This window comes from Mauremys reevesii, linkage group 5, assembly GCF_016161935.1.
Source record: "Mauremys reevesii isolate NIE-2019 linkage group 5, ASM1616193v1, whole genome shotgun sequence".
Classification (NCBI taxonomy): Eukaryota; Metazoa; Chordata; order Testudines; family Geoemydidae; genus Mauremys; species Mauremys reevesii.
Genome location: NC_052627.1, coordinates 63132625 through 63146377, shown reverse-complemented (window position 1 = coordinate 63146377; position 13753 = coordinate 63132625). Strand labels below are relative to the sequence as shown.

The following is a 13753-nucleotide window of genomic DNA, read 5'->3' as shown; positions in this document are numbered from 1 at the left end:
TACATGCATTTATGTGACTTGAGAAAGAAACTTGAGGGCAGTAGAATAAAATAATATAAATTAGAATCAGGCACAACCACTCTGAGTATTTATATGTATGTGTATGTGTGTGTGTGTGTGTACCTCACAATTTTTTGCTGTCCTCCTGATGTCCCCTACAGTGACTGCAGGAGTAATGTCTTATACCCAGTCTCTCCAGCTTTATGTGCACCACTGCACTGTGCTGGCCCTTACCAAGGACACAGTGTGAGGGGAAGACATTAAAAGAATACCTACTCCTGATTAAAGGTATTTATATAGATTTGTGATGCAACAGAATGATAATTTCATTGTGTTGCATTATATCAACACCTGATATAGCTGGATACAGGATACTATACACCTTGTCATTCACCATAGAAATACATTAAAAAGGTGAATGTCAATGGGGAGGATACAAGAATAACAGTTCTCTGAGGGATCCCTGTTATTACTGCACAGTTCCTACTTATCTTCTCTAATGTGGCCCATGGTTTAACAGTCACAATTTGACCCTAAAGCAGGACTGAACAAGAAGATTCATGCTCTGAAAATGTCTTTAAATTTTGACTCCACCCCTCTTTGGAGATAAGCAAATATGATTGGACTCCTATAATTCTAAAGTGATTTCCACGTTTTGTAAATAAACCACCCCACAGAAATATACAAACAGGTCTGGGCACTACATTTTTGGTTAAACATCAGTCCATCCCTGCTTACATCTTTTTAATATTCCTCCACTAATTTCCTGGTGTTACTCACTTTGTGTGCCCTTTTCTCTCATTGGTCTGTCAGCTTTTTCAGAGCGGTTATGTTTTCCATGCACAAAGAACAAAACTATCTAGATTACTTCTATTTCAGATTCAGGCAACCACCACACACAGGGCCTGATCTTGCAAACATCTGTTGCTGGGTGTGATACTTGATATGGTGAATGGCTATATTGAAGTCAGGAGTCCATGAAGTCAATGGAACAGCTAATGATAGGCACTACTGTGCCCAGCAGCAGTATTTACACATTTGGGTACAAAGATCAAACAAATATGAAGAGTGGTTTTTTATTTTGTAGTAACTTCTCTCTTGAATCTTGTTGCAGCTCTGCTGTCAAGCACAGAGGCAGATTTCTATATTCCAGGTTGTAATACATAGAAAACAGAATCATAGCAGCATAAACCACAGAAACTAATAGATTCCAGTAGAGAAAATGTGTCATTTTAACAGAAGATTTAATACTTGAGGAAAAAGTGTATTCCTAAAATATATTCTTAGGGCCAACTCCTGTCACAGGCTGAGCGCCTGTTGAAGTCCATGAGATCTCTCGTTCTAAATGGCATATTCATTTTCTGTGTGCTGAGTAATGGAATCTAGTTATTAAAAATACTAACAATATATTGGCAGGAATAATTTTAAATAATTGCTCTTTTTGGACAATCATGATACTATGCATCTTTTATGCAATTATTTTGTACATAATCTTTTTTTAAAATTGCATTTCAGACTAAGTTTGGCATTTTCAGGTAAAACTTAAATATGAACATGACTTTCTTGGTTTTGCTTCCTGGATTGGATGACTGAAGCTATAATTTCGAATGAATAATGTACAATAGCACACAGTATAAGGAAGAGTTATTATAAAGCCTTACAGCTGTGAGAGCTCCTTCAGATCCTTAAATAGGTATGGAGGAAGTGATTCAATCTTGTTGCTAGCCAAGTCTCTGAGGAAACAATCACAGATATAATATAATTTGTTGTTAGTGGTTTCTTTTCATTATGACAAGAAGCATTAATAACGTAAAGAGGTCCATAATTTTGAGTCCCTTTGTCAACTCAAATGATAGGTTGTTATATAGGTTATCAGAAACCTGGAAAATAAAAGAATGATGTTAAAGTAAAGGGTGCAAGATAGAGACCTCAGACTATATGAGACCATATAATACTCCCAGGTCTTATTATTTTTTACTTTACTTTTGATTTGATTTTAATTATCTTTTCATTTTCTCTTCTTTGGTGCTTCTTCTTCTCTCCAGTTCCCCACCTCCTCCCCAGTCAATTAATTTACGGTCTTGGACAGAAATATCAAAGGAGTTTTCCTGCCTAAACTAACCAAATAATCTAACATCTCAGTTAATAGGCTAAGACCATTTCAATTACATTTACAGTAAATGTTTAGTCAGTTTCCACTTTAATTCCTTACTTATGGTAGTTAATTGGTTTGGAATAAAATTCTTATCCATTGTGCAACTAAAATGGATTTAAAAAAAATGTCCTAATGGATACATTATCTGTTACATCTAGTTTTAATAATAATATCTAGCATTTATTAATAATGTAAGTATAACAAAGATTAAAGATATCCCTATCCTGGGCAATAGGATTTGCATTCTTTGACATAATTTAAAAAATGCAACATTTAAAAAAATCCCAGCAGTTTCCCCAAATCATTAAGTAAACTAACGAGCAATATATCAAATCAAACTCTTCAAGTCAATGGAGATGCATCCAGTGACATGAGTAGAGAATTTGGCTCCGACCTTTATCTATCACACGAGACAATCATCTATCAATGTAACCAGTGCAGAATCAGTGCTGTAGCCAGGCCCCTCCCCTGACTGACAAGAGTCAGGTAGATAGAAGGCAACCAGATATTTTGAGGGTTGTCTCAGCACTATCTTCTCCATAATGTTAACCCAAAATGGAAGATTAGATACTGGGCAGTAGTTGGCCAGATAGTTTGCATCAAATGAGGAACCCAAATCTGGGATGGGCTCACAGGATACAGATTCTTCTTGGTCAGCTGCTTTCCTGTTCACTGGTGGTAAAAATGCTTGGGAGCCCTGATTACATTACTGGCTTAACCTCATGCAGCTGCGTTATTGCTGGCATATAGGTACTAGTAGGCATATCCTCTGTGACATGCCTTGTCCTTATTCAGGAAACATAATGCTCTTGTGGGCAGACACCAGAACGCTGTTTCTCCTGGATTACGTATTTTACTGAAATGATCTACTATCTCATATGCTGAATGACTGTGAAGTTTGATGCTTTCTCTAGAGCTTGTTATATGAACACAGAATTACTGACAAATATACAAAGTACATCTTCAAAATTTAAATGATCTAAATTATTCAGCTGTTCTTTGATTTAAAAAAATCAACTTACAGTTCATCTAACTTCTGGAGAGAGGAAAAGCTGTTTTCATTTAAGGAGCTGATTTTGTTTCTTCTCATCACCCTGAAAGTATAAAAACAAACTTATGCTTCCTCAGATGTGTTTGTTTTCTGAGAAGACTGTGATACATAATCAAGTAATTGATTATATTCTATATAATTTTGCACATTCTGTCTTTAATTTACATCTTGTTTTAAACAATGTTTCATATCTTACTTAAGTGTTCAGTACATTAAAAATATGCCATTATTAAAAATTCATAAATTTTAATATTCTATAAACACTTTTTACTGTGAATGTATAAGCATATATATATGCTATATGCTCTTTCAGTTGCATTTGCATCTACTGACAACTAAAGTTATTCAGAAATGTCAAATATCTTGATATTTTGTATGCCATGTGACAGTATGATGGCATTAACTTTTGATTATTTGAAAATCATGACATTTTTGAGCATGTGACTGAAGCACATGTTTTATGCAAAAAGTGTGAAAGTCCAAATCCCAAATCTGATATTTCTGAGAAATTCAACCATCAAAGACTGGAGCATACATTCTTTGTTCACCTAAAACCTCCCAATACACAAGGAATAATCAGGGAAGAGACGCATAGGAAAGAGACAGCTGAGAAAAAGAAGTGCAGAAGAGATGAGAAAGTGACAACAATAGGCAGAGAGCAGTCCAGAGGCTCATCAACAGCATCAGAAGGGAGTGAAGGGGAATTGTGAAGATGATTGCAATGGCTCTGAGGAAGCTTTGGGGAAATTCTACAATGTCTCGCATCAGCAACCTGACCGAATGATATTATCCTTCAATCTGGTCAGTTCATGTGGTAGAATTTTTTTTCTTTTATATTTAGTTTCAAAATCTTGGTATTTGATACTATCAGTCAAACTCACTTAAATGGAGTTATGCTGCATTCATAGGTGGTGAATGTTACCATATGTTCATAAAATAGTTCTACTTTGTTGTGTATAATTAAAATTTAGCATTTTAATAATCTCCATCAGTTCTAAGCACCAACCAATATTTCGGAAACTTGATGTCGGCCATTGTGCATAATGTAACAGTTGTTCACCATAAACACTGCTCATTCTGGCTGCATAGAATGTATTATTACTTACAGTACGGTTAGAGTGCTGCAGGAGATGAAAGTGACATTTCTTAAATTATGTATATGATTGCCTTCAAAGTCCCTAGGAGATAAAACCAAAACATTCTATCACTGAAAAAAGTTAACTTCAATCAGATAGTTACTTTGAAGTAATTATTTATTAAAGGGAAACCTCAGCAGTACCTTATGGCTGCACAAAGCATAATAATACTTGGATTTTTCATTTTTCGGCACGCCCCGAACTGCTTTAGGTGATAGCAGCATCATTAACTCAGGTGGGCGAAAATCTGAATCCTGAACTCAGGTTTTGACAGGTACGATAGAGCCTAACTCTTTTTGTTTTCAAAATCTGAGAGTCAAATTATGACTGCCCTAATGGCAGTGATCGAGTGGTCTTGAGGGGGAAAGAACTCAGGGAGCCCCTGGTCTCTAGTGCTTCCAGCAGGATACAACCATAATTTAGTTGTCTGCTCACCATAACTGCAATATGCTCCTAGCAGAATTCAACACACCTCAGGAAGTCAGTCTAGTTAGGCTGGCATGAAATTGGGATTGTCTATTCTGCAGCATCATTCCCCTCCCTCATATTACCCTGGTAAAAAGTGTCATGGAATGACACTGATTTAAAGATGACAAAAGGTGATTATTTTACCCCCCCACACACACACACAAAAAAGAAGACTTACAGCCAATGTAACCTGGGCATGTGTTGGCAAAGAGGTTTATCAGGCAAACGCGCAAGAGAATTATTCATCAGCACTCTGGAAAAAGAAAAACAGTATCGCTAGCAATTGATGTTAAAATAACATCCCAGCCCCTTTTACATTTTGTTTCTTCTCAGTACAAGGCAGGCAGAATTTATTCATTTTTCATATTGTTAGAGATAGTACAATGATTAAAAACACTTCAGTGTATTTCATTATGAGCATTGGTGTGATCCTATCATCTCTTGAATTACTAAATGATTGACTTGGGAAAGGGAAATCTTTTGCAGACGTTGGGGCAGATTCACTGGTACACTCTGCAGGGCCGGCTCCAGGCACCAGCCTACCAAGCACGTGCTTGGGGTGGCACCTTGGGAGGGGGCGGCGATCGGGGTTTGTTTTTGTTGTTTTTGGTTTGGCCAGGCGGCGCTGGGGGGGAAGGGGGGACTTGGGCGGTGCTGGGGGGGCGGGGACTTGGGCGGCGCGACGCGACGGTCGGGGAGCGGGGACTTGGGCGGCCCGACGCTCGGAGGGGCGGGGACTTGGGCGGTGCGATGGTCGGGGGGCGGGGACTTGGGCGGTGTGACGCAACGGTCGGGGGGATGGGGACTTGCGGGGTGCAGCGCGATGCTCGGGGAGGGGCGGGGACTTGCGGGGTGCGACGCGACGCTCGGGGGGGGACTTGGGCAGCGTGACCCGGCGCTGGGGGGGCGGGGACTTGGGCAGTGCGGCGCTGCAGCGCTGGGGCGGGGACGTGGGCGATGTGGTGCTGGGGGGGCGGGGACTTGGGTGGCCGAGGCGGCGCTGGGGGGGCGGGGACTTGGACGGTGCAGCGCGACGCTCGGGGAGGCGTTGGGCGGCGCTCGCGGGGGCAGGGCGGTGCTCTTTTTTTTTTGCTTGGGGCGGCAAAAATGTTAGAGCCGGCCCTGACACTCTGGCTGCCTTGCATCACTGGAGCAGCACAAAGCACCTGAAGCATATGTGTGAATCTGGCCCCATTTATCTTTTTGAATTTAAACCTAGAACCTAATCATTTTCCCATTGAATCAATAGCAGCAGGGCTGGGTCCTTGTTTATATTCAGCAGCATTTGATATTTGCATAGATACATAATATGATTACTACCTAATTGGCCATAGTCTTTTCTCACATTGGTTTCAACTGAGTTGCTTTGGATTTACACTGGTGGGAGAAGATTCTGGCCTTTTAAAATCTGTGTCAGGACAGAATAGAGAGGGTGGAGGTGAAAAGATCCAGGCCCTTCCCTAAAAACTGTTAGATTCCCAGTTATAAGATAAAGGAGGAGAATGCTACTAAATATCTTATTGTGATGGATATAAAGTAGCCTAGAACTAAAATATCACAAAGCACTGTGTACTGGAAAACTATCAAATTATTTAAATGTGTGAGAAAGGTATTGAACAAAAGAAAGTCGGTAAAGATGTATAAGTATTTAATCAAATAAAGCTAGGTTTTACTAAGGAAACACTTATTTCTTACTGTAAGTTTCCACAAAGTATGTAAATATCCAAGAATATTGAAGTCACTGAGTCCAATAAACTTGGATTAAGATACAATTTACTGAAAACCATAGTTTTGATGTATGCAATGCAAAGCTATTGAGAAGTTGATATCACTGTTCCCCTCCAAAATGGATACAAACAAATATCTATCTCTCTCCTTCCTCTCTCTCCATAGTTTGTCAGTACCCATGTGTTTATTGGGTCCCAAATTATCCAGCTGATAGTTTGGGTTACGATATATGACTGACTTTATGAGCCTGCTCCCGCTAATGTAAGTGCCTCACTATGTTGACTTAATAACACTACCTTCCCGAGCAGTGTAAAGTAACAATTGATGTAGTAAGTTCAACACAGTGAGAGTGTAGACTCTGTGTTACTTACATCAACTGTTAATGGTCTCCAGCAGCTGTCCCATAATGTCCCACACTCACCATTCTGGTCACCGTTGTGAACTCCATTGCCCAGGGGCAGGTAGACAGGAAGCCCCCCCTCTCCTTTAAAGCCTCACAAATTTTTGAAATTCCTTTTCCTGGTTGTCTGGCTTGCCAATCATACCTAGCAGCCCTCTATTGCAGAGTGTAACTTCCCAGCTGACCATGAGCTCTGTGCTTGCAATGCCCATGACAATAGTGCAGAGTTGTGCAGGCACCATGCTTCTGTCAGCGAGAAGGGATGCATGGGTTTGTGGGATTTTGAAAAGAAGGTGTGAAAATTATGGGATGCAGATGAAATTATTCATTGGAGAACACTGTATCTTGTAAAGTTGACCCCATGCTCCCAGTAATCCTTGTCTGACTTGTTTCGGTCCCATCAGGCATTGCAAAAACTTCCCAAAGACCCTGCACTCCATGGTGGCAATTTGCACAGTGGGATACCTACTCATGGTGCACTGCGCTCTTCATCGATACAAGCGCTCCTGGTAAGGATGCACACCGCTGACACAAGGAGCCAAGGGTACACACACACAAGTAATGTAATAACTGCAGAAGCTGTATGCCAACATAGTTTAGGTTAACACAAATTTGTAGTGTAGACATGGCCAAATGTAGAGAATCATGTGCATCCTGATTGGTTTCCTATGTGCCTTTTGAAAAGCAAGGACATAGAGCTCACTTCTGGTCCTTTTGAGTTTAGTGCACTAATACAGGACTCATGTAGTTTAGCATATAAAAAGACTGAAAAAGCTAGGTTTTGGAGGGGGATGGGGCTCAAAATAAGCTCCAAAATAAGCTCCATTACTGGAGACAGTTGACAATACAGCTTGACAAACAAATCTTATAAACACACATTAGTTTTCATCTATTCTCTTTTTTAAATATTGCATTTAATTCATATTTTAATACCTACAGGAGAATAAGTGAGTTGAGTCCATGAAATGTTAGTGGAGAGATCTGATTGATCTTGTTATTTTCAATTATCCTGTAAATCAGAACAAAATGTATATCAGACTGACAAATTACTGGGGTCTGAAACTGAATAAACATTACAAAAGATAATGTACCCTGAAGTGGCATAATCAAATACGCATTCGAACTACATAAGAATATTGATTTAGCATACTGTGATATATTGAGGTAGGGTATTGAAGTTTCATCAGATGACATGGGAACTCCTTTTCCAATGCAGTTCACATGATTGTTTGAAAGATTTTTTTTAAACTTAAAAACAAGAGCAATTTTCTTGTCAACTTTTAAAACAATGTCATCAGAAATTTGACACCGTACAGAGAATTTCTTCAACATAGCAGTACATCAAAACATCCCTGAGACAATCCTGCAATTGAACATGCACAGTAAAAGTTTGTCAGTCGTTCTTCATCACACAGACAGATATGTAATTAATGCCCTCAAATCTCAGTGTTATTTTTTTCAAATCCCACTGCCAGAAGAAGCAGTAATATTGTCAGGATTTCATATTATGAATGTCATCTCCTCTGCGGGATGTGAAGCACATATACAGGCAAAGGGCTGTCCAAGAAATTTCATTCTGAAGTGCTCCATTTCTGTCATTTTGGAGTATCTGATTTATTTTATGTATTATTTTGTGTTAATCAGTTACTTATTTATAACTGTGCGTACTACTGAAAAATAAGCTACAACAGAGCCATTAAAGTTCTAGGGCTCAATTCTGCTTCCAAAGTCACTGGGAGTTTTTACGTACTGGGAGTAGAAGGATTCCCTTAATTATCATGCTGTATACAAAGAAATAAAAAAAGATAAAAAAGATACAAATATTTACTTGTGTTAACTTAACTATTTCTTGAGAAAATCTATCCAAAACTAAGAACAGTACGTACAGCCACTCAAGCTTATGCAGATCTTCAAAGACACCAGGCTTTAAAAGGGTTATCTTGTTGTGACTCAGATACCTGAAACAAGATCAATAAAGATTAAAAAACAATAGATTCTCTAATCAATGTTAGAGGAGTGAAGAAGAATTTTAAGATTTTCCTTTAGTATTCCTAACAGTATTATTAAATTGCATCCTCAAGAGATTCCATTGTTAACAATAAAAACATTAATCTTTGTGTGAGTGTGATCACATACTGACCCTTTGTCTCTTTCAGGATGCTAGTGTTTGCCATGCTAGCAGCCTGGCATTCTGATTAATGATATGGCTGCATGGACAACCGTGAAACTATGGCTACTTGGAGCTTTTTGGCAATGATCATCTAGAACATCTTCATCTTTTCTATTAGAAAACACAGTAGGCTCTAACTACCCTCCCTGCATAAGAAGCATTTGGGGCCTGCTTCAGTTCCCACTGAAATGAATAGCAAAACTCCAATTGACTAAAATGGGAGCAAGTTCACAGGTCATAGGTCATTAGGCATAGGATTTAGGTACTGGAATAACTGAAAAAGACTGAAAAATAAAGAGTGGGGCTGCAAATTGTCTGGAGTAGTAGTAATAATAAATTATCATCCAAAATTAGGGTGAAAAAAGACAAAGAATAAGGGTAATAACAGCTTTGGAATTTACCTTTTAAGTGATTTCAGTACATGGATTTATTTTTTTCTACAATTTCACTCACTAGCCAAAAGTATTTTTAAATTGGAAAAGACTCATCTTTTGTAAAATCTGCTGCAAAATAAGAAACAAGAGTCCTTTCCTTATATAATTGCTTCTCTACAGGAAAATAAAAGTTTTCAATTATTTCAAATTGAACATGGCAGCCCTACTGTTTTCATTCCTGGCTCTTAATTCCATAACGACTGGTTCCAGGATAGCTGGCATTTAAAATCACTGAGGTTTCCTCTTTTTCTTTCTGAAACAGCAAATTTTGGGGATAGGGACGGACTACAAGATCCATGAAATATTTTAAGAGTACTTTCCTGCCAAATAACCTTGCTACCACTTGTCCAAATCCTCTGAAGTTTTCAGTGAGAACAAGTGCTCAGTGAATTGGAGTTCAGCATTTGGGCCATTTTGGAATTATTTAATGTCCACAATAACTGAGAGAGAAATGTATAGCTGTTTTCAAAAGTTGCCCCATTCCACATTGCTTCAGCACTGCAATGGTAATACTTACAGTTTTGTCAGGTTGTATAATCCTTTGAAAGCATGTTCTGATACAGCTCTGATTTTATTATTCTGAAGAAACCTGAGAAGATATAATAATGACAACAATTCATTCTGTAAAAATGCAAATGCAAAAAGATCCCCAAACTTATCAACTAAGGTACATATATTATTTAAAAGCATGCTGTCAAGGCGGCTAGGCCTTAAAATTAAACTCTCATGACAGTTATTTCACATGGCTGGTCTTATCTTAAAGATTTAAAAAAGTGTATTTAAATTAAAAAATAACACATTACTGCAGTGATAATTCAAAATCAGCCAAAACCAAACACCTGGCTGGCTTTGCATTCATTGTAAATGAACCAGTGCATGCATGCTGCCTCCTGATTTCATCCCTAATCCTGCAATATGATCTGTGTAAGGAGGAGACATTTATGCCTGTGCAGAATCCTACTATAGTCAACAGGCTTGCGTGGGTGCAGAATCTGCCTCTGCAGATAAAACTACAGAACTGGTATAATGGAGTGCATGCAGTGGTTTGTTTATATTGATGTATATAGACAGTTGTGGGGTTGATGTCATTCTAATTAGGCCATCTGCAAAGGTCAATTAAAACACTTTGCTGGAATTTCTATTTATAATACGGGACAATTGTCAAAGAGTTGCATTTTATGGTAATTTAATCAAAATGTATGATGAAACTTGCTGATTGTTCCTAACAAAGTATTATTCATACTCTCTCCCCCCTCCCCCCTTTTTTCTCCATCTCCTTTGCAATTAATGAACTGAGTTTCAAAATTTTACATATGGTATCATTACTTTTGGGGATAAGATGTTAGACTTGTATTTGGTTTTAAAAAGCATGCTTCCCTTCTCTATACAATATTTTATTTGTTGTAAAAAAAATAAATGTTTTCAACAAAATCAAATAAAGGATTTGCTCCTGTTGAAATCAATGGGAGATTTGACATTGACTGCAAAAGAAACAGGATTGGCTCCAAAAAGGTCTTATCAATTTGTGAGAGATCCCTTAGCAAACCCACACTTGTGAATCAGAAGTAAATGAAAGGAATTAAATTCTGTAAGCAAATGTTTCATGTATACGTTTCCTTTAATGAAACAGGCCACTTTGTTTACAGAACTTTTTTAGTTTGAGATCTAAATTGTACTTAAGTTTGTGAACACAAGATGGTGCTGCACAACCTCAGAATTCAAGTTAGAATCCAAGAATGTTCTAAGAAAAATATTACATCTCTTGAGCTGGCAACAATGATAAGTGGTCCTATGCTTTCACACTTTAGTTCTCAATTGTTCCTTATTTTTCATGATTCACCCTCATAAAAGGACTGGGATTTTTTAAAACAATGAAATGTATTCAGGACACCTATAGTAATATACAAGAAATAATTCAATCAAAAGGTTTTGGTCATGAAATAAGCCATTTGGTGGTAGTAGTCACCAGGTAGTAGTTGTCATCACCAAAAGGCTCAGAAATGTGATTTGTTAAAAAAAAAAAAAAAGTGTTCTCAAGGACATGAATGAGTCTTTTCATAACAAGGAATGCCTTTTACTTTGCAAACTTTCAGAATGAAACTATATCAGTTTTCTTTAATTTCTTCTGATAGAATTGCTGTCTATTATAAATTTAATTTCCTTAAGATGCTATACATGTTAAGATCCACATTATTATTAGTTTTCTAATGTACAAAAAAAATGATAAAAATGTAATGTCCAGAAAGTTTAGGCTGCAAAAAAGAGATGGAGGACACATCAGGCTATTTGAACAAAAATAACTTGCATGATTAAAAATTTCAGCTAAAGGTAAGAAACAGTAGATTTTTTCAGTATAACCACAGTTTTGTCAGTAAGCCATAAAATTGCCTTATCACAGGTTGCTCTTATTTAAGATTTTAGGTTAAAATGATTCCTTACAGATTTTTAAGGTCCTGGTACTTCTTGAAACTATCAGCAGAAAGCTTTCTTAACTGATTCCGTTTAAGGGACCTGGAAAAAAAAATAATTCTGTAAATACACTAAGTAGGCCAAATTCATCCTCAGTATAACTCTGCCAACTTCATTTTGATCTAATGAATTTCTACCATGTTTTAGCTGGCAGAAATTTCTATAAGAAGTTCAATATTTCCAGTAAGGTTACCCTATATGCCAGTACGTGCGTGTTTTGAAAACTAAATGGAGAAGGGATATTTTGTTGTATACCCTCCTATTCTGCCTCTGCATCATATTAGATCACTGGAATCCATTTACATCAAAGGAGTTAAACCAGAGATGAGTTTGGAAGGGAAAGGGGAAGGGGAAGGGGTGGTTTAGAAGGGGGAGGGGTGTCAATTATCTTACATTTCTGGGCTGGATTTTGGTTTGATTTTTATAAGCACTGTTCCCCCACCCCTTTCTATATATAAACTCCTATCAGCTGCACATTATGCAGCAGTTGAAAGATGCAATTAAAGTGGCAAAGGTAATCTTACTGAAAGAGCTTAAGGGTATGTCTACACTGGAGCGGGAGGGTGTAATTTCAAGCTTGAGGAGACAGCACGAACTCTGATCAAGCTAGTATACTAAAAACAGAAGCGTAGCTGCAGCAGCACAAATAGCAGGAGGGGCTAGCAGCCTGAATACAAACCTGGTGCCTCAGAGGGGTATGTATTCAGGAGGTTATCCCCTCCTGCTGCTTGCCCCACCGCGGCTACACTTCTATTTTTTGCATGCTAGCTCCATCGTAGATGGTGTGGATAGATCTCCTCTAGCTGAAAATCACACTTTCCAGCTCCGGGGTAGACATACCCTAACAATATAAGCCCTGTAGACCCAGGAATGAGAACTGCATGGTGGATCAAGAATCTCCCATAGGGCAATCCATAAAATTACAAGTGGAGCTCTTGGATCAGCATTGTAGGATAGGTTTCAGAGCGGTAGCCATGTTAGTCTATATGAGCAAAAAAGAACGAGGAGTACTTGTGGCACCTTAGAGACTAACAAATTTATTTGGGCATAAGCTTTCGTGGGCTAAAACCTACTTCATCGGATGCATGCATTGGAAAATACAGCAGCAAGATATATATACACACAGAGAACATGACAAAAATGGGTGTTGCCATACCAACTCTAATGAGACTAATCAATTAAGGTGGGCTATTATCAGCAGGAGAAAAAAACTTTTGTAGTGATAATCAGGATGGCTCATTTCAAATGGTTGACAAGAAGGTGAGAGTAACAGTAGGGGAAAAATTAGCATGGGAAAATAGTTTTACTTTGTGTAATGACCCATCCACTCCCAGTCTTTATTCAAGCATAATTTAATGGTGTCCAATTTGCAAATTAATTCCAGTTCATTGTAGGATAGTATTTTTCCCTCTCAGAGGGGAGGTAGACTTTTCAGCCTTGAGAACTCTTCAGTGTTCCCTTCACTTTCACTAACATTCTCACTCATGTTCTCACATAACAGCTACTATCCTTCTGGCCAAAGATGACTAGAAGGGACTCACTTTGGGTCCTTGTCATCGCTGCTCCTTAAATCAGTTTGAAGGGTGTCTGTTTTATGACATGAGGCTCTTAGGGCTAAATTTGTCACCTTTCCAGCACTCTGGGGACCTTCTGACCTATGGAGCAAGAGACTGGGACTGGGACTCGGACCCAAGTCTCTTGTATTACAGAAGACAATAATCAACAGCTGGGAATCACAGGGT

At 38.3% G+C, this 13753-nt stretch overlaps 1 protein-coding gene across 11 annotated transcripts in view; it reads right to left on the bottom strand.

Moving 5' to 3' along the window:
- Positions 1 to 13753, bottom strand: part of RXFP1 (relaxin family peptide receptor 1) — an 88149-nt gene that overhangs the window by 11209 nt on the left and 63187 nt on the right. For all 11 annotated transcript variants that reach the window (XM_039541274.1, XM_039541282.1, XM_039541275.1 and 8 more), the window contains 8 exons: positions 11982 to 12053; positions 10060 to 10131; positions 8825 to 8896; positions 7876 to 7947; positions 4989 to 5063; positions 4313 to 4384; positions 3178 to 3249; positions 1662 to 1733 (listed from right to left, as the gene is read on the bottom strand). In XM_039541274.1, coding sequence (XP_039397208.1) covers positions 1662 to 1733; positions 3178 to 3249; positions 4313 to 4384; positions 4989 to 5063; positions 7876 to 7947; positions 8825 to 8896; positions 10060 to 10131; positions 11982 to 12053 — 579 coding nt within the window. The remainder of the gene's footprint in view (positions 1 to 1661; positions 1734 to 3177; positions 3250 to 4312; positions 4385 to 4988; positions 5064 to 7875; positions 7948 to 8824; positions 8897 to 10059; positions 10132 to 11981; positions 12054 to 13753) is intronic.